This window comes from Zalophus californianus, chromosome 17, assembly GCF_009762305.2.
Source record: "Zalophus californianus isolate mZalCal1 chromosome 17, mZalCal1.pri.v2, whole genome shotgun sequence".
NCBI lineage: Eukaryota > Metazoa > Chordata > Mammalia > Carnivora > Otariidae > Zalophus > Zalophus californianus.
In genome coordinates this window covers 43,907,910-43,931,663 of record NC_045611.1, presented here as the reverse complement: position 1 = coordinate 43,931,663, position 23,754 = coordinate 43,907,910, and the positions used below count along the sequence as shown (strand labels likewise).

Here is a 23,754-nt window from a genome sequence, read left to right as displayed (position 1 = left end):
TTATGTTTCACAAAGGAGGTAGCTGAGGCCATGTATTTTTTGCTTTGTTTTGTTTTGTTTTTGTGTTTGTGTGTGTGTGTGTGTGTGTGTGTGTGTGTGTGTGTGTGTGTTTTGCAGAGACAGCATAACAGACCCTGGAGCCAAAATGCCAAGGTTTAAATACCAGCTCTGCTATTTATCAGCTGTGTGACCTTGGGCAAATGGCCTCACCTCTCTGGGCCACAGTTTCCTCATCTGGAAAATGGCAATGCCAATTGTATCTACCTTAAAAGGACTCTTGTGCATTATGTGTTATTATATTGGCACCTAGTGAGTGCCTTCCATGTAGCCTTTCCAACAACACTACAACCTCTTTTCCTTTGCCACAGGAAGTTATGGGGGACTGGGTAAGGAGCTTCTGGACTTAGAGTTTGGTCCTAAAGAGTTAAGGCTTGAGTTCTGATTTGGGGGTTAGTTTTGGGGGGTTTAAGTTAAGCGGCTGTGTCAGAGATCATGGGGCAAGAGGAAGGAGGTGGGAGTCCTAGGTTGAGGGTCCAGTATCATAGGACAAAAACTCAAGGTGTGATCCTAGGGTGAGGTTAGGGGGCTCTTGGGATCAGGGTTGGGAGTCTTGAGGTGAGGACCCTGGGTAGGCGGTCATAACGTGGGATCCCTGGGTGCATGTGTGGGCAGCGTTGGGATTTTCTCACCAGGACACGACCGGGTTCCTTGGGGTCCAGCCTCAGGTGGCACCCAGACACGAGCACTTCGAGGCTACCCGGGAGGCCATCAGGACCGGTGCCCAGGAGCACACGGAAGTCCGCCAGTTCCTGCGGCGCTGGAGAACTAAGGCCGCTCAGCAGGTACACGCAAGAGCCGGGAAAGCGAAACCGGCGCCCATCGAAGGTGATGTAGTGGCCTCCGCCGGCCGCCACGCATGTCGCCATGCTCGAGGGCACACACGTGCGCAGGCCGAGTGACAGAATGCAGCGCTCACCTGGCCTGCAACCGGCCTGGGTGCAGATCACGCTCCCTCCTGAAGCTGGGCAGACGCAGCGGCGCGTGCAGCCCACGCCCTCCCATAAGGTCTCGCCTGGTCCCAGCAGACGTCCCTGGTGCGTGCAGCCACAGCCATCAAGCCCCGGGCGCCGCAGGACGCAGTCAGGGCCGCTGTGAACGTAGCCGGCATCACAGGCGCACGTTTCCCCGCAGGGCAGCGGGCACGACGCTCCCAACCGACCCATGCACGTCTCTGGGCAGGAGGAGCCACACGGCTCGTAGTGGCTGTTGTGGGGGCACTCGATGGCTGGGGGCAGAGGGAGAGGAAGGTGGAGGGGAGAAAGTGTTCACATCAGGATCTCCTAGTCTGGTTCCAGAGACCTAAGTATTCAGCTACCCCTGAAATGGAGACGTTCTCGCCCTCAGCTTCCAAGAGTCGTGCCCAGGATCCTGGGGATCCTCCTCCCCTAGAATGGAGGATTTCCAGCAATCTCCACCTCAGAGTAAAGAAGTTTCTATCATCAGAAACCAGAAGTCCCCTTTCCAGAACATAAAAGTCTGGCCCTGGGACACAGAACTCTCACCCCAGAGCCTGGAGTCCTCGACGCCTAGAGGACTTCTCCATCCACCAGATCCCGGAAACCTGTCTTTTACTAATTCTAGACCCCAGGGTCCGGGAGCCTTCGCCCTAAGACTCAAAGACCCCAGACCCCAAGACCTAGGTGTTCCAGGTCCCAGAAACCAGAAATCCCGCCCCTGGGGTGAAGAAGTCTCCATCCCCAAACCCAACGAACTCTGCCTCTGGGGCCTTGGAGGTCCCACCGCAGGGACCCTGCAGGCTTGCCCCAGGAATCAACTCCAGCATCAAGGAGTGCCAACCCCTAAGTCCCAGAATCCCCTTCCCCAGTAACCCATAGCCTTTTCCATCTTAAGGCTCACTCACGGCAGCCAGTCTGGAATCTCCAGGAGTTGATGCTGACACCCAGGCGCTGACACGCGTGCGCGTAGAACTGGAGGGTCAAGCAAAGCGCAGGTCGGTAGTTGGGAAGGGGACAGATCCAAGCACTGCAGCTGGTCTCGAAGGGCGTAGGCAGCAACACGTCGTGGCAGGGGCTAAAGGGCCCCTTCGGAGCTGCCAGGATGGCGCAGGGCCCCGGGGTCTCCGGTGGGGCCGCTGGCTTGGCGCAAGGAGCAGCCCAGAGGGCGTGGCACGGCGCATCCGGCGGCTGCAGGGCCCAAGTGCGCAAGAAAGCTCGCGGGTCCGGACCTCCCACATCGTCTGTCGGGTCGCCGTTGAAGTTGCCGCACAGGCCCACCACGTGCGCACGGTAGCCGTTGGTCACTTGCAGAGACAGCGCGTGCTGCCAGTCGTACACCAGGCGCAGCGCGGGCGGCTCATGCTCCAGACCTGCCTCTGCCCATAGTTCTGAGCTGCGGAAATGCAACCGCAGCCTCCCGTCGTGCAGCGTCGCCGGGAGCCGGAGCCGCTGCTGGTTCACCTGCAGGCGTGACCCAAGAAAGGGTGCATTCCTGAGCATTTGAGAAGTGGAGGATGGAAGCTGAGGGGGTTGGATTTGGGGATACTGAGGGAGTGGGGACTTTGGGGCGGTAAGGTGGGAATGAGTTAATATATGAAAAGCACTTGGAACAGAGTCCACCTCGCGGTTCATATGAGGAGGGTTTTCTAGGTCTATTGTCCCCTAACACTAGCATCTGGAACCTCCAAATTCTGTGAGCTTTGGACCTATCCTAGGACCACATGGAGCCCCTGGCATATCCCAAATTTCTCCTCAGGGAATGTTTAGAGGCATTGTTCTGGTTGGCAGGTCACTCCATGCACTAACCCAGAGTCTTTTTATTTTTTAATTATTTTGTATTTATTTATTTTAGCCAGGAGTCTTGTTACCAATACCCATATGCGACCTCATGCAAAATCCAGAAGTCTTCCTCTCAGGAATCTAGATAAGTGAGTCTACTAAAGAACCTCCAGTTCATTAGAGAGCCTTCAGCTAGGACCCCAGTGTCCTTTCCCCAATTACCAAGAGCCTCCACCAAGAGCTTCCAGATCATATGATATCTCTCCTCCCAATCCATGATTTCCTTTTTTTTTTTTTTTTTTTTTTTTGCGTCCACCCACCAAGAAGGTTACCAACCCACATTTTACTCTCATTCACCACCTCCACCCTGGTCCAATCATCATCTCCTGCCTGGACAATGGCAGTGACCTCCTCACTGGTCTCCTGGTGCATCCTTCACAAGCCCCATAGTCTGTTCCCCACATGGCAGCCACAGGGATCCTGTTAACACCCAAGTGATATTTCATCCCTCCTCTGCACACAATCTTCCCTTGGCTTCCACCTCACACAGAATAAAAGACCAAGTTGTTGCAAGAGCCCATATGGCCGTATACAACCCACCCCATGGTCTCTCCTCCTCTGTACCACAGTCTCTCCTTTTCAGCCTGGCTTCTTGCTATTCCTCTAACGTGCCTGTGAGATTCCCCCCTTAGGCATTTGCTGTTCCCTCTGCCTGAAATGCTCTTCTCTCAGATGTACACATGGCTCTCTCCCTCATCTCTTTTAAGACTTGGCTCAAGTTTCATCTTCTCAGAGAGGTGCTCCTACTTAAAACTATGCTCTCAGACATCCTGATGCCACTTTCCTGATCCATTTTTTCCTCCTTAGCATGTATCACCTTCGAACATACTACATAATAACTTCTATTTATTGCTGATCTTTCTCCACTAGAACATAAGTACCATGAGAACAAGAATTTTGTCTATCTTGGTCACTGATGTGTCCTCAGTGCCTTAAGCAAGGTCTGGTACATAATAACAAAACATTCCTTAATCGATGAAGAAACCCAGGAATGTCAGGTCCTTGGGAGATGGGGGCTCATTTGATGAGAGTATAAATCTGGCGCCCTGTGGATTTGAAGGTGCTAGATACCTGGGTTGGGGTGCTGGTTGCTGGGGAGCCATAAGAGCACTTGGGGAACTCCTGACTCCTGAGTGGCAGGGTGAGTTCCCAAAAGGTGTGTGGAGGGGAGTACGGAGCATCTTGGGCTCATGCATCGGGTCCTAGCATCCTGTACTTCTGAGCTTTCCATATATTAGCCTATTTGATCCTCCCTACAGTCTGATGAGTTCAATCTTTTTGTCATCCTGATTTTACAGATGAAGAAATTAAGGCCCAGAGAGTTTAAATAATTTGCCTAAGGTCATACACATAACAGGTAGTCAACCTGGGACTTGAACTCAGGCCATCAGGTTCCAGAGTCCATTGTCTCTCTAGAGTGGTGCTGAGGAGTGGCTTAGTATATCCATAACCTCATAGGTTTGCTCCCTCTCGCAACCCTGATTAAACATATTCTAGTCCCCACAACCTTCCAGAGTAATGCCTCCAAACCTTCCCTGAGGAGAAATTTCACACATGCCAGTGGCTGCCTGTGGCCCAAGGATAAGTCCAAAGCTCACAGAATGTAGAGGTTCCAGTTGTCAGCGTTAGGGGACAATAAACATGGCAAACACTCCTCAGATGACACTTACCATGAGGTGGACTCTGTTTCAAGTGCTTTTTGTATGTTAACTCATTCCCACTTCACAGGAACCTGTTAACATAGGTGCTAGAAATCCACGATCCCTTAGCCACAATCCCCAAATGCAAAAGTGGCCTGAAGACTAAGATGTTTTGTGTATTTGATGTTAAAAATGTAATTGGCAGCAAAAGCTGACCTGAACTCATGGTATGGCTGCTTAAAGTCTTATTTATTCCATTTAGTGTGAATATTCAGACATTTCACTGCAGAGATATTAATGCTTGTAATTATGTAACACCTATTGGGATTATTATATAATATATGGCATTTGCATGGGATGGCCACTTGAAATTCTAAAATCTGAAATGCACCGGGCCCCAAGCATTTTGGATAAGAGACTGTGGACCTATATAATTGCCTCCACTGTAGAGTTGTCAAAAATGAGGGACAGAGAAGGATACAGTTTCCCAGGATTCCATACATAATGATTCTTACCTGGACAAAGCCGAACTCATGCTTGACAGCAGTGATAGTGACACCAAAGATGCGCATCGTGACAAAGCGCATGGGCTGCCTCTCTCCAGAGCTGGCGATCCACAGCTGGAAGGCAGGGAGGCCACTGGGGAGGGCCTGAGGGCAATGGCTCAGTATGTAGGAACAGCCTCCAGACACAGGGAAAGAGTAGCCATCGAAAGTGTAGATGTATGGTAGCCCGGAAGCCCAGCAGGTACCCCCTGTGATGTCCCCCTGCCCCTTACTAGAGACACCCACTGTCTCCGACTTGGCCTCAGACACCATTTTGGACCCAGCCACAGTTTCAAGTTCTTGCTTTGCCATAGTCACAGCCTCTAAGCCTGGTTCAGTCACTGCCACCACCTTGAGCCCCAGCTTGGCTGCTGAGATGGTTTCTGACCCAGCCTTAGACACTGTCTTGGGTTTGGACTCTGGTTCAGCTGTGGGCACGGGCAGGGGGAAAGGTGCAGGTGCTGGTTCAGTCACAACCAGGGTCTCAGGAATTGGTTCTTTTAGAGCCAGAGGTTCAAGTTCTGGTTTAACCAAAGCTAAAGATTGAGGCTCAAGTTCATTCACGGCCACAGATACAAGCCCTGGTTCTGCTTCAGGTGTGCTCTCTGATCCCGGTTTGGCCACTGCCGTGGTTTTAGAGCTGGAGATGGACACTGTATTGGAGTCCTTCAGAGATATTGTCTTGGGACTGAACATGATCTCAGTGGCCTGGGTGCTGGCCACACACTCAGGTTTGTGCTTCACAAGGTGACATGTGGTCCCACTGGAGCATACATGGTCCTTACAGGATCCTGGGAACTGGAGTGGCATCACCAGGGAAGATTCTAGGAGGGGATAGAATTCTGTAGGAGGGTTCAGATCTTCCTCAGTCAGAATATCTGGAGATGAGATGAGATGAAACGATGCAACAGAACTAGATCCTGGCATTTGGTCCCATCCCTTTCCTGCCTGCATGCCCTAGGCCTCCAGGGTTGATGGAGACTCAACATTCATAAGCTAGCAGGGTTCCCAATCTAAAATGAAGTGGGCCTATATCGTCAGAAAGAAAAAGGTGGGGCTGAAGGACAATACACAAATGGTCAGCACAGTGTGGGTATACAATAGGGTTGTATGAGCTGGAGAACACAGACTCCATCTAAGGACACCAATCAGTTATTAACAAAATCTATGTGCCAGTAAGTCTAAACACAACTGTGGGTTGATTTTGGTCAGTGAGGACTTCCAGCTTGCCATGTTAAGCAGCCTTAAAAATGTGTGTGTGTGTGTGTGTGTGTGTGTGTGTGTGTGTGTGTGTGTGTGTGTGTGTGTGTGTGTGTGTGTGTGTGTTCTGTTGGGATCTAGCCACCCCATTTCCCAGGGAGGGGAGTTATTTTTTTCCTAGCTGTTGATGCATGATACTAGACACCTACAAAGTGAACTTTTAAGAAATAACTTTGTTCTGTAAGGGTTTGCATATTTTCATCAAAACATAATACAGAATTTGGGATGGATTAGAATATGAACTAAAGTATCAGCTCCTTTTGGTAGGAATGTTTCTATGTTGTACATTGTTGCATCTCCAGTACCCAGCCTGAAGTAGACCTAAAATACATTGTTGAAAATTCATGATAGCAAATGTTTACTGCATGCCAGGCACTCTTCAACCTTCAACTGCTTCCTCTATAAAATGGGGATAACAGAGGCTCCTGGGTGGCTCAGTCAGTTTAGCATCCAGCTCTTGGTTTCAGCTCAGGTCATGACCTCATGGGTCCTAGGATCTAGCCCCACAGTGGGCTCCGCTTGGCAGGGAGTCTGCTTGAAGATTCTCTCCCTCTGCCCTTCCCCCCACTCTCTCTCCCTTTCTCAAATAAATAAATCTTTTTAATTTTTTAATTTTATTTTTTTAAATTTGATGATTTTTTCTAAAGATTTTATTTATTTATTCGACAGATAGAGAGACAGCACAAGCAGGCAGACTGGCAGGCAGAGGGAGGGGGAGAAGCAGGCTCTCCACTGAGCAGGGAGCCGGACGTGGGGCTCGATTCCAGGACCCTGGGATCATGACCTGAGCCGAAGGCAGCCGCTTAACCGACTGAGCCACCCAGGCGCCCCAAATAAATCTTTTTCAAAAATGGGGATAATAAAGAGACCTGCCTCCAGAGTGGCTGTGAGGAATACATTGTATAATGTACATACATTATATATAAGAGCATTTACTGCTTAGCTCATAAGTCTAGACTATAAGTCTGCATAAAGCAGTACAAAATAAAAAAATACAAAAAGGTGGTTAAAAACTTGTGCTCTGGAAGCAAGTAGACTTGGGTTCAAGTCCTGGCTCTGCCACTTCCTAGCTGTGCAAACTTGCCAAAAGATTTAACCTCCAGCCCTTGCCCTCCCCAGAAAAAAAGGAATTATTACAATACTGTTCTACAGTCAACCTCAAAGACTAGCGGGAAGGTCAAGCACCCATTATTTTATCCCTTCCCCTGACCCCACCATTTACAATTTACACTGTAGTAAAGATAAAGAACATGTGACCTTCAACAGTAGCTTCCTTTTTGAGCCCTGGGCCTGGCATATGATTTGTGCACATTTAACAACTTATAACCATTATTACTCATTCCACAAATATTTACTAAGGGTTGGACACTGTCCTACCTAAAAATCGTACATTTAACCGTGTATCTTAGAACTTACTTAATTTTTTTTTTTTAAAAAAGCATTGACTTCAAGGAACTGATGGGAAACAGAGAAAGAGAATAAGTATATAGAAAGTGATATGAGCTGGAAAAAAATCAGGGAAGGGCTGGATTTTGTCAGGGATGGGGAATTGCGATTTTAAATTGAGTGGTCACTTTGGCCCCAGTAAGAAGGTGGCATTTGAGCAAAGACTCGAAGGAGATGAGGGTGAGATCCATAAAGATATCATGGGGATGGTCAGTGTTACGGCTCAGTTGGTTAAGCATCTGCCTTCTGCTCAGGTCATGATCCCAGGGTCCTGGGATTGAGCCCCACATAGCGCTCTCTGCTCGGCGGGGAGTCTGCTTCTCCCTCTGTTCCTGTTCTCTCTCTCTCTCAAATAATAAAATCTTAAAAAAAAACAACCCACACAACACTGTAAGTACTGTGCTTTTGCTGGGTGTAATAATAATCGCATGCAAAGATTTTGAGTGGAGGAGGGAGTGATTTGCATTAAAGAAAAAAAAAAAAACCAACAACCCTGCCCCTCGGGCGGCTATGTGAGCAATTGAAGGTAGTGTTATGATTTTCCCCGTCCCTGATCTCCTGGAATCCCATCGTCTGCTCAACTTCCCACTGTCTTGGGCCCCAGTGCTGCTCACCCACTCTTGGCTGCCCCATGGCCTGGGTCCCGAAGCCCGCGCCAGGGGCGGTGCCGAAGCTGAGCACGCCCACGGGCAGCCCGCGAGTCTCCAGGAAGTGCACCACTCCGGGCTCAGGTCCATATGCCACCTCGGTCCAGACGAAACCCGGAGCGGCGGCCTGGCTTTCACCAGAATGCTGCCCGTGACGCGGTTCCGGGCCGCCGGGGATTAGGCGCCAGTGCAGGTTGGGCAGCGGCTGCTGATCAAGGAGCACCGGGGTGGGCTCGCGCGCCAGCAGCACCGCCACGTTGGAAAAGCCCGGCTGCGCTGTGAGCGCAAAGCTGCGGCTGAACGCGTCCACCGGAGGCAAGAGAGCGAAGAAGGGCTTGTAGGCGACGCCCCCGCGGGCCGCAGCTGCGGCCAGGAAAAGCACCTGCAGGCCGGCAGAGGAGCGCAGCACCAGGGGGCGCACTGGGTCCACCGCGAAGTGCATCACGACTCCACCGCGCAGAGCCTGCGCCCCTTCGGCGCCGCCCCCCCAGAAGCTCAGGCTGCCCAGGCCGTCCGCCACCACGTACACGTGGTCTTTGGGTCCGGGAGCCGCGGGCGCGAACGGGGGTACGGCGTAGACGCGGCCCCAGTAATCCTGGGGCAGGAGTTGTTCGGACACGTGGCCACAGGCCTTATTTCTCGCTTGCAGGCAACTGTGGCCAGCCAGCAGCGCGACGGGTTGAGTGGCCACGACGCGGGTGCCCGACAGGTCGCCTGCGCTCTGCACCTGCAGCGCCTGGAAGGGCTCAAGGCGCACGAGGAGGGGACGGCCGGCAGCATGCTCGACGCCATCCAGCAGGATGGGCACCGGCGGCGTGAGGCGTAGGCGCGTGGGCCAAGCGCCGGCCACCACCGCAAACTCCTTGTGCCGGTCGTGGGGCTGCAGCGACGGCGTCACCACCACGTAGCGCGTACCCAGGAGGCGGCGCGGAAGCGCTAGTGCCGTGTCTAGGGAAGTGCGCCCACGCGCGTTCACCACGGTCACTCCCACCGGTCGCGACGCGGCTAAGCGCACCGCGCCCCCCGCCGCCCGCCGCGAGCCCCGCAGCTCCACAGCGCTGGGCAGGCGCACCAAGGCAGTGGTGCCTGGCTGCAGGCTCAGCGCGCGCCGAAAGGCCTGTCCCCCCACCGGCTGCGCCCTTACTTGCACCGCCGTCGGGGGCCCCTTGGTCGGTGGCGACACGTACAGGCGGAAGCTGGGCTTCTCAGCGCCCCCATTCTCCAAGAAAGCCGTGATGAAGTAACGGCCCTGGAAATCCACAAATGCAACCGTTGGGCCTGAGGGAACCCAAGGGGAAAGGAGGGAGTCAGCGTAATCTGTTGGACTTTGAGGTCAAATACATCAGGTTTTAATCCTGACCGCCACGCTCTAGCCATGTCAACGTGGGCAAGGTACCACCTTTGGGCCTCAGTTTCCTCATCTGTCAAAAGGGAGTGTTGGCAGAGCTATGAGAATATTAGATGAGATAATATATGTAAAGGCCATGGAACAATATCTGGTAAATATTAACTTTAAAAAAAGCTGCTGCCTTTGAACCATCTGTCCCAGAAAGGCCTGCTCAGGCCCCTTCCCACAACCGATTGGACCAATTCCCTGCTACAGAGTCTACCCAAACAGTCCCTGGATCCTGCGGGCCAGGGCCCTGTCCCAAGAAGCTCCACCGTGGCTAGTCCCCTGTTACAGAACCATGCCAGGCAGCCCCAAACGCCAGCCAGGACAACCAGTCCCCTGCTGCAGATCCAGAGCAGCTCACCAGTCTTCTGCATCCCCCATGGATCACTTACCCCACAGGCAGCCCAGGGCACCAAGGCACAGCAGCGCAGAGGAGAGGGCAGCCATGGCCGGGGAGAGGGTGGGCAGTTATGGTCTAGTGAAGTCTCTCGGTGCCAGTCTGCCTCCAGCCCTTGCACTGCAGGAGCAGAAGGGGGCACAGGGGGAATCCCAGAGAGGGGCTCGGTCCTCAGAGCCCAGGCAAAAAGGCAAGGCTGCAGGTCTCACCTGCAGGAGCTGGGCTGAGGCCACAGTGCGGGGGTATTTATAGTCCCAGATGCCTGAGCCCAGACCTCCCATCAGCACACCGGATGTCCCCATTAGCACTGGTTCCAATCTGACCTGGTGCCATTGATTGTAATGAAGCCTAATTATGTGGGTGGGGGCAGGGAGATGGGAGAGATGGAGAGACAGAGGGGGAGTGACACAGAGAGAAGAAGGGACAGATATGGGGAAGTGAATTAGGAGATCAAAGGGGGCAGGGCAAGAGTACCATGGTTTCCAAGAAAGGCGGGTCAGGACTCCTGAGCCTGCCAAGGGCAGAGAGGCTTCAGGCTTGACCTTGAGGTGTGCTAGGAAGGAGGGGGCCAGGAGCCTGGACTCCTGGATTCTGAGGAAGGAGGGAAATAGATACTGGACTTCTGTGGCTCAGGGAGGAGGGGACTGGGGACCTGAACTCCTAGGTCGTGGAAGTGACAGAGGCAGGAGAGGGAGGACACGATGTGCTGGATGTGCGGGTCTGGAGGATATGGGGTGGAGCTGCCCAAGGAAAGACAATGGCTTCCGCATGACTCCCCTCCTTCCAGAACGTCCTGAGCTGGAGAACAATGGGGTTGCACCCTACAGGGAGGATCCGGGACGAAGGACGGGCTGACTCTCCAGACAAGGAAAGGCCTTGGATTCAGTTTCCAGCCCCTTCTCTCCCAGGTCCTAGGAGCCTGCACCCCTAGCCCCTCTCTCCCCCCAGAACGCTTGCCTTTGGTAGGGAGGGTAGAGGGAGAATTCAAGAAGGAATTCTTTCAATAGCTTCGTTTCTCACCTGCTTAAGATCCTCCTCTGCTCTTCAACACAAGCAGAGGAGGTGAAGGAAGGCTCCCCCCAGGGCACAGGGAACCACGTGGGGGTGTAAAAGGGTGGGCTTTTCAGGGAGTACTTCCTTCCTTCCAGCCTGAGGTGGGGAACATATATGCTGGAGGTGGAGCTGGGGGCAGGTGGGGGAGGGGCAAGGCCTCTACTGCCAGGCTGAGTAGCTGGAACTTTGTCCCAGGAACCCAGGAGAGCCATGGAGGGTTCTATGCAGAGGAGGGTCAGGTTTGGCTTTAGAAGATTCCCTGGACCAGAGTGGGAGACTGAAGCCAGGACCCCAGGGGGAGGAGATGCAGGGACCCAGGTGGGTGAGGCAGGAGCTAGAACAGGGTGGAGCCAGAGAAGGGAGGAAGGCTAGCCAGGAGGCTGAGTGGAGGGTTGCCCTGAGAGGGGCGGGGGAAGAGGGGCAGGTTTGGGAAGAAGCTAAGGCCAACGTGGGACCCGGTGGATGTGAGAGGCCTGGGGGCTGTCCAGGAAGCCGAGGGAAGCCAGGTTTAGAGGAGGGGCCAGCACTGGGGACAGAGATGTGGGGGTCTTCGGCAGAGAAGGAAAACAGGAGCATGGGGGCGTGCGGAGAGGTGCCACCCCAGAAGGAGGTGAGTGGAGAAGCAGGAAGGGGGTCAGTTCCCAGCCCCGGGGTGGGGGTGGGGGTGGAGGGCCCACAGCGTTTAGGGCTATGGATGAAGAGGAATTTCCAAAAGATCTGATGTTTTATCCGGAGGACTGGGGAGAGGGAATTGCCCTCCAGGGGTTCCACAGAGTTGAAGCCAGAATATACCCAGAATAAAGTCCTTTGAAGTCTTACATTTTATACTCTAAATTCTTGCCAATTTTGCATTCACTTTCATCAGTCTATCCATGTGAGTTCTCATATAAAGATTTTCAAGTACCTACCAGTGACACCCATTAACCTACCCTTGTGCACCCCACTCCCCAACAGTGAAAATCTTCAAGTGAAAATGAAGCTCTGGATTCAGCCTGTGGCTTTGGGTCTCCCCGGCCAGTCTCCTGGTGCATTGGGTGACTGTCACCCAAGTATTCAAGGCTCTTCATAAGCCTGCATCACAGTGACCAGACACTCTGACCCTTTCCACAGGCAGCCCAGCCTCCCACCCCGACCTTGTTCTTTGTCATGTGACACTAGCCACCCTCCCCACCATAGACAGATGGATCTTTCTGAAGTCCAAACCTGACCCCGACCCTCCGCCATGGTTCCTTAGTGCCTCTGGGATGGTGTCACTGCTCGCCAGCCTGGCAGCTGACATCCACCCGCTTCTTGAGCTCACCCCTCACTATCCGCCATCTTCCGCTCCGTGCTCCAGCGACACAGAACTTCAGCCAGCTCTTCAAGAGTACAGTCCTCTCTTCCTTTTCTTGTGTTTTGCACACAGTATTCTCTGTCCTTGGAAAACCCTCTCTTCTCCTGGCTCTTTTTGTATATCCCACAAGTATGCGGGGCCCAGTGCGAAATGAAAATGTGGAGTCCTTTGTTCAAAAATTATTAAGAATTTCATGAGGGCGACAGCAGGGCATTCAACCGAGCACAGGGCCCTTCCAAACGTGAGGTGCTGTGGTGGGACGCACAGGTCACACTGCCATGAAGCCGGCCCCGCATTCAGGCCACCTCCCAAGCCAGGCTCAGTGAGGAGCCCGTTCTGGGCTCCCAAAGTCCCTTGCGCTTAGACAGGCCCTAATCAGTCTTCCCTTGCGCTTCCCCTATCCCAGCCCTCTCCACTTTGGCGTGCCATTGTTTAGTGAACATGTATTTCCTCCATGGGTCCGGAGCTCTGTGAAGGTGGGGTCTGGGGCTGGGTTGGTCCCCCCCACCCCCGGGTTCCCAGCATCGCTCTGTATGGATCAGGGCAGCACCAAGCACAGATGCCCATCCTTGTTTTTGTGAAGCATATAGGGGCACAGGCACCAGGGAGGAATCAAAGGCAGAGGCCACATTCAGGTTCAACCCGGAAGAGAAACATCCCTTTTCGGAGGACCCCTTTATCGGACTCCCCCCAGCACGTTCCCACAGAACGAGCTGTGAAAGCTTGGCATTAGCTGGCAAGGAAGGGACCCCAGACGCGGAGACACTCGGGGCCTGGGTTATCTTTGCCGCTAACCCAGACACATAGGTTGGATGTGGCAGCATGCAGACAAGGGAGCGTCCCGGTATGAGGACTATAGTTACCTCAAGAAAACGCTCCAGGAGCCTGGAACTTTGGTTCCAGGAAACCTGGTCTCAAAAATGTGCAAGGGCCGGGCACGGTGGCGCGCGCCTATAGTCCCAGCTACTCGGGAGGCTGAGGCAGGAGGATCGCTTGAGCCCAGGAGTTCTGGGCTGCAGTGTGCTATGCCGATCGGGTGTCCGCACTAAGTTTGGCATCAATATGGTGACCTCCTGGGAGCGGGGGACCACCAGGTTGCCTAAGGAGGGGTGAACCGGCCCAGGTCGGAAACGGAGCAGGTCAAAAATGTGCAAGGCATTCTCAAAGCCACACAGGGGATGGGCCATGGGAGGAGGAGGAGCATTCCCTGGGCTCAGGAAATTGGTGGACTCAGCTGGGCAGTGTTGGACAAGCTACATTTTAACTTTAAATTCCAGATACATGTGATCATTTGTCCATAGTAGTATTGTTCCTGCATGGGGGTGGGGGATGACCCAGGCACCCTGTTGGGGAGGCAGAGGGGGGCCATGCTAGAGGAACTAGTCTGCCCCCATCTCTCTCCTCCCACACTCTTTGCTTCCAAATGTATAATTAGCTACCGCTGGGTGTGTATCCCCCTTCCAGGCCTGCATTTCCTGGAAGGAAATTCCCCCCGACCAGTCATGGTCTCTGCCTTGCAGAGCCAATGTCCACGGTCGGCCTGGTACTTGAACCTGGAAAAAGTTCTTAATTCTTATGCTACAGAGAGGTCAGCTTCCTCATCTGAAGGATGGATCCTTGCATATCAGACACCTGGGTCCCACAGCTCTTTTTTCCAGTCTCTGCAAGCTTGCCTGAGAGCCAGATCATTGGATAGTGGTCCACACTGTCCTCCTTTGCACAGGGGACAGAGGCCCCTGGTGAGGTAGTCTCAAATCTCTCTCCAGTCCATCCACTCCAGGCCCCAACCTCGTTTGGGTCAGCGTCCTGCCTGGAGCATTGCAATAGCCCCTTCCGTGGTCTCCCTTCTCCACTTCTGTCCCCCACATGCAAACGGACCTACCACTGGAGCTTCCTGAAGAAGGAAGCTTCTCCTCCCTGTTCAAAACCTCCAGTGGCTTCTCATGCCACTTATAATAAAACCCAGACTCTTCCCGGCAGGCTCCAGTGTCCTGCATTATCTTTCCCACCTCCCAGCCTCAACACAGCATCATTCCCTCACCCTGCCTCAGCAGCCCCCTTCAGGCCCTGTTACTCATCATGCACCCCCCGGCCCCTACACTTCTGCACATGCTGTTCCATTTGCATGGGATGCCCTTTCCACCCCCAGTGCAGTTAACTCCAACCTGAGCATCCTTCAGATCTCAGCGGAGTAGTCACTTCCTCCAGGAAGCCTCTCTTAACCTCAATTCCTGGGTCAGGTCTCCTGGTTATAGGGTCTCACGATTCCATGGATCTCTCCTGCATGCCCCAGCCCTCCCCTCGCCTCACCACAGATGCTTTACACTGGCTTGTGTGATGATTTCACATGTTTCCCCACCAAATGGTGAGATATGTGAGGGCAGGACCTGTGCCTGTATTTGCTCAGTATTGAATTCCCAGTATGCTGCACATGTAGGCTCACAATAAATTATTCAAATTTAAAAAGAAGGGTTGAGGAGGGGGCGCCTGGGTGGCTCAGTCGGTTAAGCGTCTGCCTTCGGCTCAGGTCATGATCCCAGGGTCCTGGGATCGAGCCCCGCATCGGGCTCCCTGCTCCGCGGGAAGCCTGCTTCTCCCTCTCCCACTCCCCCTGCTTGTGTTCCCTCTCTCGCTGTGTCTCTCTCTGTCAAATAAATAAATAAAAATTTAAAAAATAGTAAAATACTATGAACCTTAAAAAAAAGGGGGTTGAGGAATGGTGCACTCTGGCTCCCCCTCGTGGCAGCAACTGGGTATTTTGTAGTTGGCACTAGACCTCCAATCTTCCCACTCCCTAGGCCCCCTTGGCCAAGACACCTCACTCACCCTGATAGCTTCACCTGACCTCAGCCACCAAGGGTAACAAACAAGAAGGAAAGGACCTCACTATGCTTCTGGAGGACTCAGGAGTCAGACCAGGTCCCTGGGACTCAGATTGTTCCCATGGCTGGTGGAAGATCATTTTCAAAGCCTACACCCATCAAGAAAACCGTTGTAGAATCTAGAATGTTATCCCACGAGGACAAGGTCATGCGCACCAGGTCTTGAGAATGGCCAGTCCAGTCTTGGGCCCTCTTCACCATGCTCCTCACATCAGCATCACTCCAGAAAACACTCACAGGACTTCAGTCCCTCGCCCCCACCTCCATCTTCTCTGCCTCTGGACCCACCACCAGAGGAGGCCTGGGGTCAGGGAACACTATCCCATTCCTGGATCTCCAATGAGGCAGGATGTTACCAAGACCCAGGGTTTGGTCTTCCAAACCTCCAGGTCTGGTGTCTGAGGGGGGCCCAAGGCAGTCCAAGACAGAGTGAGGACCAGCCTTGCAGAGACACAGGGCTGACAGGTCCAGATCAACCTGAGCCAGGTCCGAGGTCCACAGAATCACAGGGTTTACGCTCCCTAACTATACTTTCTTACTCCCACTCTCAAATCAGCTGAATCTGGCACTTGCCCAACCAATCCCCTCACACCGCTCTCACTGAGGTCACTATGGCCTGATATCATTAAACACAACAGTCACTTGGGTCTGACTTGCCTGGTTTGCTTCACTCTGTCCCTCCATCTGCTGTTCCTATTTAGTCTTTGTCAGGTTTTTCTTTGCCTATCCCTTAAATATGGAAAGTCCCAGAGGCTGTCTCATCACCCCAGTGGCCTCATTCTCCATCTCTGCTGACATAGCCTTTTGGTCCCAAGCTCCAGCCTCAGACCAGGGTCCTGAGGCCTCCTGGCCACCACCCCCTAGATGTCTTCTGGGGCCTCCCACATTCACCAAGTCCCCCCATTGGCCTCAGCATATTCCCCAAACCTGTGCCTTCTTCCTGGTTCTGTATCAGGTGGCTCCACTGTCCCCTCCCTTGGCCAGAGGCCTGGGCCTCACCCTGGATGCTGCCCTCCCCCACAGCCCTTCAGCTCCACAATCTGTCCATTCAGCTTCCTCTCTCACCTACCCCCTACTCCCTTCCCCCAGCCCTGTCCCGGTCCAGTCTTATCCTTAGCCACCTGGGTCCCTGCCTTGGCTTCCCCCAGGCTCCCAGCTTCAGTCTTCCCCTCTGGTCCATCCTCTTCATGACAGCTAGAAAGAGCTTCCTAAAGCCCATTCCTGACCCTGTCCCTCCCCTGCATAGAATCCTCCATGGCTCCCGAGTACTATCAAACCAGAGCTGAGTTCCTCAGCCTGGAGGTCCTGGATGCTGCTCACCCCTCCTGCCTTACCTCTACCACAGTATCCCCAGTCTGGCCTTTACTAAGTCCTTGCTTGTGCTGGGCCCTCTACCTGGGACAACTCTCCCTTTGCTCTTTGCCCAATTATCTCCTTCTGATGTCATGCTCAGATCTCATCTTTCCTCCGGGAAGCCTCCCTGACCACACCCTAGGCTGAGTCAGGCACCTTTCCTGGGCTCCCGCAATCACTTAGGCTTCCCTCATCACCACGTGTCTGCTCACTCTGAACTGCCACTCTCTGAGCAGGGACCGGGGCCATTCTGGGTCATGGCAGCATCACCCAGCACAGGGCACACCCAGGGGGCATGCTCACGGAATTCTGTCGACTGAATGGATGACCGTCCTCAGTCTCATCCAGGAACCTCGGACAGAATGGAGTGGGGTGGGGGTCTCTCCCCAGAGGAGGCATTCTGAACTCCAGACCCCTGCGTGATCCCCCCCCAACCCCCACAGACAGAGACAAGGGCAAGGGCCTAGGCCCAAGCTTAGAAAAATAGGACTTTCTTGTTGTGCCCCGGTGCCCCCGACACCCTCCCCATCAGAGTTTTAAAAACCGTGAGCAATTTGGTGAGTCTGAGGCCAGGTCCCACCCAGGTGCCTGGGTCCTCCCACCCCTGGGGCCAGAAGGGCCAGAAGGTGGGCGCGAGGCTAGGGTCCCGTGGGTTCGTGGCTGGGCCTCCAGGGCTCACAGTCCAGCTGGACCACGGTGTGGGCCCTGGGCGCCGCGGGCTCAGGGGCGGGCGGGGCCGGTGTGGGGCCCAGGGTGCCGTTGGTCTGCGAACAAACGCTGCTGACGGGGGCGGGTGCCTTGGCCTTGCCGGGGGGCTGGCCGCCGTGCACCTTGTAGCGCATAAGCAGCACGAAGATGAAGACCAGTACCGAGGCCACGATGACTCCACCAAGGGCGATGATCATGGTGCCGCCCAGGAAGGGTGCGTGCGGGGCCCCGCAGGGCCGCAGCGCCGGCTCGGTGGAGAAGCGGGCGCAGCCCACGGGCCGCGTGGCCGTCAGCCCTGTGGCGCCGTCCTCGAACACCGCCAGCACGCACAGATCGTAGGTGCGGCCCGACGCCAGGTCCGACAACAAGAAAGAGCGGCTGTCGGCGGGGATCATCCTGGAGGGACAGGCAGGCGGGGGGGTCAGGTCTCTGGCTGCCCAGCACCCACCCTGCACTGTGCCCCAACCCTCCAGTCCTGATTTCCCCCCAAGCCCGCTGTCAGCCCAAGTCCCTTCCCACCGCGGCTCAAATTCCCTTTGGTCTAATAGCGGGCCAGGCCTCCTGACTGATAACCCATGGATCATCTTAGGTTGCTGGCGCCTGCCGCTCCAATCCCCCAGTTTAATCTCCCTCTAGCCCCAGTGCCCAGATTCCCTCACTGCTCCTGCGTTTTGGCTCTGCGGTCTCACCATGGCCTCAGGGCCCAGCTACCCTGCAGTGCAAGCTTCCCTCCAGCCGCAGCTGGGGGTCTCCCTCCAGACCCTCGCCCAACTCCCCAGGTTCCCCTGCCTGCCTCTCCCCCAGTTGGGGCCTGATTTCCCTTTTCCAGCCGCCCCACGCTCCTCCAGCGTACAGCTAGAATTCTCTCATCTACCCGCCTGATTCCCCCATACTGCTGCCTGATTTCCTTCTAACCTGCCAATGAACGTCCCCCTAGCCCCATTGCCTTAGTATCATTATTGTATCTACAGCGTGCGTTCCAGCGAGCCGGTCTCTGTTCTTGGGAAACTGATGCGCCTCAGCCATCACAGCTGATTTTTTTCTCCCTGTTGCCTTATTTCTTCCAGCTCTGGCTCTCGATTCCCTTTTTATCTCTGTTGCCTGTTTTTTTTTTTTTTCCTTACCTTTCCCATTTCCTTTTATCCTTAGCACCCAGTTCTACTCTATTTCCTTTTGCAGCAGAGCACCCTGTTGGAGATTTAACTTATTTTATAATCTGTCTTATTCCTAAACTGCTTTAATGTGGGAGTTACAGGGAACCCCGTGATTGTCTCTGAGAGGGTGACTATCTAGGAGAGCATTTGTCTCATCCCTTGCCAGGCAAGGTGGGCAGGATTTGTGGGATTTCTGGGTGTGGGCCCTCCGTGGAGCCAACTGCCCCTCCAGGGACTACGGCCATCTGAGAAAGGGAACAGAATAAGCTCGCTAGATTTCCAGGGCTGAAAAGGAAATCAATTGACGACCTCTTGAGATGTGGGCCCCCGGGGAAGGAAAAGGGACCCAGGTACTGGGTTTATAAGGTTAAGGTACACACTCCAGGCGTTGGGAGGCCTGACTCTGCAGCCGGGCCTCGGGGACTGCACCTTTGGCCCAGCCTGGCAGTGAGAAGAGGGAACCATCCACAGCCACCCATGCAAGGTTAGACTTGGGTGAGAAGTGTCAGCAGCCTCTGGGTCAGAGCCACCACTCCTGACCACATGTGGCCGGCCACAGCAGACGTTCCAAATGCTCTCCAGCTCGGGAGCAGAAGATGTCCTGATCCACCTCTTGGAGTGTAGAAGCCCCAGATTTTCTTCTATCGCTTGCAACAATTAAATAGAGAAGGGGATCCCCAACAGTGGGCAAAGCGAATGTTCCCGTTCACCTAGCAGGTGAACTAGGTTGAATTTGATTTAGAAAACCACAAATTGAGATGTCACCGTATTAGAACTCTAAACACCTGGAGCAGTTCACACTGCACAGACCCAAAGCCTGATCTCTGTTTTGCCTCCTCCCTCATTTCATTTTCCCCACGAACTCTGTACCTTCCTGTTTGATCTCCTTTTCTTCTTGCAACTTGGCTTATATCTAGTCCTGTCCTCTGGAAACACCTGGTTCCTCTTTACCTTTATATTGTTCGTTTGTTTGTACCCTTCCAACCTTGCTCCCCCCACCCCCCGCCCTGCCGATTAACTTTATTCTTCTGGCCTGATTACTTCTTACTCTTGCTGCCTGATTTCTGTATTGACTTTCGCTGCCTTATTTCTTTTTATCACTACTGCCAGATTTCTTTTACCTTCTCTGCCTGATTTCTTTTATCTTTGCTGTCTGATTTCCTTTGTAACCATTTCAGCCTCATTTCTCAGCTGCGCTGCAGCCTGGGGTGTCAACAGATGTAGCTCCAGCCCTCCCTCCACCTCAGTCTGCCACCCACTCTGCCCACTGCCTGGGCCCTGCACCTGTAGACGAGGATGTCGTCGGCTGAGCTGTTGTACTGGATCTGGTACATGCGGATGCCTGGGATAGGCCGCTGATCCGGCCACTGGACAAGAGCAGCTGTGGCCCCATGCTCAGTCACCTGGACACCACGGTCGGTAGGGGGCCCAGTGTCAGCTGCCTTGGCGGAGGCCGAGGCGGAGGCGGCAGAGGGCGGGGTGAGGGCATCAGGATCCCCGTCCCGCGGGGGGTCACAGCTGGTGCTGTTGGCTAGCTGGGGAGGTGGGGGGGGACCCACGGTCAGCTCAACAGCCGCGGTGGCCTCACCAGCCGCATTGGCCGCAATGCAAGTGAAAATGCCACCATCGCCCGGCTCGGTGACCAGCAGCTCCAACGTCCCGTTAGGGAAGGCGCGAGCGCGGCTTGAATTGCCCACCAGCCGGCCCTGGGGTGACACCCAACGCACGCGAGGCTCGGGGTCCCCCACTGCCCGGCAGCGCAGGGCAGCCGGCCGGCCCGCAGGCACTGCCAGGGGTGGCGAGCGGTGAGTCACCACGGGGGGCTCGCACACAAATTCCTCCTCGCCCACAGCCCAGAAGTAGCGGCCACCCAGAGCGGGTGGGGAGGCGCAGGCCTCCAGGTCGTCCTCCCGGGCCAGCCGCCGCAGCCACACCAGCTCGCAGTTGCAGTGCAGGGGGTTGCCGCCGAAGGCCAGCACCAGGGCGGAGGCAGGGGAGCCACGGGGCCTGGCCAGCAGCGGCAGGCGGGAGAAGAGTGGGTCAGGCGGGATGGTGGTCAGGCGATTGGAGGTCATGTCCAGCCGTGCCAACTTGTGCAGGCGGGAAAAGGCACCAGCGGGCACAGAGGCCAGCAGGTTGTGGTCGAGGCCCAACGTATTGACGTTGCCCAGGCGGCCCAAGGCCTCCCAGGGCAGCTGCTCCAGGTTGTTGTAGGACAGGTCGAGATCCTCGAGAGTCTCGGCGCAGTCGTCCAGGGCGCCGGCCGCCAGGGCCGCCAGCTGGTTGTTGCTCAGGATGAGGTGGCGCAAGTTGACCAGGCCACGCAGCTGACCCTCGCCCAGCGAGGTCAGCCGGTTTCCATCCAGGTGCAGGGCCCGCAGGGCGCGCAGGTCAGCAAAGGCGCCGGCTGCCACATGGCGGATGGTGTTACGCGACAGGCTCAGATGCAGCAGGCCGGTCATGTTGGCCAGGTCGCGGCGGCGCACGGCCGCGATGAAGTTGTCCGCCAGGCGCAGCTCGGCTGCCCGGCGGTCCAGCGAGGGGGGCACGAACAGGAGGCCTGCCCCCGGGCACAGCACGCTGAGGGGCAGGGACTGTGTCTGGCAGCGGCAGCGGCGGGGACACGGGCTGGGAGTGGCTGGCTGCGCTGGAGACGAGGCAGGGGCCAGTGGCAGCAGGCAGAGGAGCAGAGGGAAGACGGCCATTGCGGGCAGGGGTGGCCTACAGGGAAGAAGGGAGGCATTAGGGCAGGCTGAGGCCAGAAAGGGGGTGTGTGTGCCAGAGGGCATCAGGGTGGTTCAGGACCGGGAGAGAAGGTCTCAGTGGGCTGGGAGCAAAATATTGGGTCAAAGATGGTCAGCCAGAGGAGTGGGAGTGGTCAGAAGGATCAAAAGCCAGAGGAGCTGGTCAAAGACTCAGAGGGATGTGTCAGAGGGAGCAGACATGAACAAAGACAGTCAGAGGAGAGGGAGGTAATTAGAGATGGTCAGAGACAGAGAGAGAACGGGAGGGTTGATCAGAGTGGGTAAAAGGGAAGCCAGAGGGCTTGAGACATGGTCAAAGACAGCCAGAGAGGAGAGGCAGTCAAGGTGGTGGGAATGATTAGAAGTAGTCAAACATGACCAGAGAAGGGAGGTGGTTAGAGATGGCCAAGAAGATGAGAGGTGGACAAAGGAGAGGACGTGGGTCAGGGGTGCTCAGATCTAGGAGACATGGTCAAAGACGGTCTGAAATGGTCAAGAGCCAGAGAGGTAGTCAGATAGAGGAGACAGCTGGAGAGGAGGACAGCAGGGTAGCACGGTGGGTGTGGGGAGAGGTCATGAGAGAGAGGAAAGGCAGCCAGATATACTAGAGATGATGAGAGAACTCCAGTGCTCAAGAGAGACCGAGAGAAGAGAGTTGGTCAGTAAGGGTCGCAGACTGGCAGTTGGGACAGGCGGCGGGAGGAGGGCGAGAACAGTGGCAAAAGATGGTCAGAGACAGCCAAGCCTCAGAGTCAGGGGTGGACAAGAGCGAGAGAGCTGGTGAAAGATGATTCGAGAGAGGTACGGTGGACAGAGATGCCAAAGGTGGTCACTGAGTGAAGCAGCAGAGGTGGCCTGAGAGAGCAGCGGTGGATGGAAGTGTCAAAGAGGATTAGAGCGAGGAGTGGTGAGCGGAGATGGTCAGTGAGGGGGCCGGTGGCCAGGAGAGGCGTCTGGAGACGGTCAGATGAGACAGATGGTGGGAAGAAACTGGAGAACAGAGTGCGAGATCAGAGACCTGGAGGTGCCATAAACTGGGGAAGAGGAGGTCAGAGAGGGGCAGTGCTGGTCAAATAAATACCCAGAGAGTATCTGAGGCACAGGAGGAGCTAGAGGCAAACCCTTGGAGGAGGGGGGCGCATATTTGTTTCCTGGGAAAACCCCAAGGGTGCCCAGGGGGACCTAGTCCTCACTTACCTCCACCCCCAGGCACAAAGTTCCTCCCAGGTCCTCCCCACCATGGGGGTCCCCCAAGAGCCTTACCTGAGCTGGAAGCCGCCCTAGGGAGCAGAGTCCTCAGGCTCCAAGGGGTCAGGGGTCAGGGCTCTGGAGCGGGGGCCTGGTCATGCCTTCTCTGTCCCCAAGGTCTCTGTAGAGGGACTGTGCTGTATCTCAGCCCAGATCTGTGGCCATGGAGTCTCTAGACCTTGATACTTAGGGTCCTAGATCTCTAAATATAGGGCCTCTAGGGGCCAGTTTTAGAGACCCAGGCTCCAGTTTGGGCTGGTCAGAGCCAGTATCTCTTAGCTCTCGTCTCGGGATGCTAAACAGCCAAATGGAGAGTTTAGGGTCTGAGTCTCAAGCCCAGTCCTGGGATCCGATACTGGGGTGCTGGGCTCAGGTACTGGGGTGCCGAATCAAGATTTGGAGGTCTCTAACCCTCAATTTCAGCATTCGGGTTTGCAGCAAGGACTTCAGGCTCAAACTCAGGTTTAGGCCCCTTGGAATGCCGGGGTTCAGATCTTGGAATTTGAGGCCTAAATCTCAGGGTTCGGGTCCCTAATAGTGGGTTCCAGAGTATAGATATGGGAATCTGGTCCCAGATTTCAAGGTCCCAGGCACAGCGTTCAGGGTTCAGTTCCAGATTTGGGGCTTTAGAAGCAAAATCCTGAGGTTCAGGCTCCAAAACTGGGGGTCCATATTTCCAAGTCTTGGGGTTCCAGAGACTGATGTTGAGATTCCAGTCCCAGATACTAGGTGTTCGGGCTCCAGGTCTTGGGGTCCCAGCCCCAGATCAGGGTCTCAGGCTCAGGTTTCCAGATCTCTGGATCCAATCTCGGGGTGCAGGCCACCGATGTCGGGGTGCGGGCCCTGGGTTTAGGGCGGCGTGGTCCCGGCTTGCTTCCCGGGCTGCGGCGGGGACTGGCCCGGAGGGATGGGGGGGGATGCGGCCGGGGGAGGGGGGCGGCAAGGCAGCCCCGGGGGCCGGGGTGGGGCGAGGCCTGGGCGAGGACAGACGGACAGACTGGGACACTCGGGGTGGAGACACCGCAGCGCAGGTCGGGGCGCAGGGGGGAGGGGCCGCGCTCAGAGACCCCTCCCCCGCCGGGGCCGGGGCGGGGGC

General features: G+C 55.3%; 2 protein-coding genes across 2 annotated transcripts in view; both read right to left on the bottom strand.

Annotated features, from left to right (window-relative positions):
- LOC113935423 (IgGFc-binding protein-like) overlaps positions 1-10,233 on the bottom strand; it is a 29,801-nt gene extending 19,568 nt beyond the window's left edge. Inside the window, exons 1-5 of the mRNA XM_027617395.2 lie at positions 10,179-10,233; positions 8,361-9,671; positions 5,011-5,918; positions 1,922-2,477; positions 690-1,285 (exon numbers count right to left, since the gene is read on the bottom strand). Coding sequence (XP_027473196.1) covers positions 690-1,285; positions 1,922-2,477; positions 5,011-5,918; positions 8,361-9,671; positions 10,179-10,233 — 3,426 coding nt within the window. The remainder of the gene's footprint in view (positions 1-689; positions 1,286-1,921; positions 2,478-5,010; positions 5,919-8,360; positions 9,672-10,178) is intronic.
- Positions 10,234-15,189: 4,956 nt separating this feature from the next.
- Positions 15,190-23,711, bottom strand: LRFN3 (leucine rich repeat and fibronectin type III domain containing 3). The gene is made up of 3 exons (XM_027617772.2): positions 22,674-23,711; positions 19,951-21,387; positions 15,190-17,908 (listed from the first exon to the last, which is right to left on the bottom strand). Exons 2-3 carry the CDS (start codon positions 21,369-21,371, stop codon positions 17,443-17,445), a joined length of 1,887 nt encoding a protein of 628 aa, XP_027473573.1. The 5' UTR covers positions 21,372-21,387; positions 22,674-23,711; the 3' UTR covers positions 15,190-17,442.
- Between the last annotated feature and the right edge of the window lie 43 nt (positions 23,712-23,754).

Bases quoted from the DNA above. Each gene is read 5' to 3' on its own strand.
- LRFN3 (XM_027617772.2), bottom strand. From the start codon at position 21,371: ATGGCCGTCTTCCCTCTGCTCCTCTGCCTGCTGCCACTGGCCCCTGCC. The intron at 17,909-19,950 runs GTGCAGGGCCCA...CTGTCCCTCCAG, and splicing joins GACGACATCCTCGTCTACAG to GATGATCCCCGCCGACAGCC.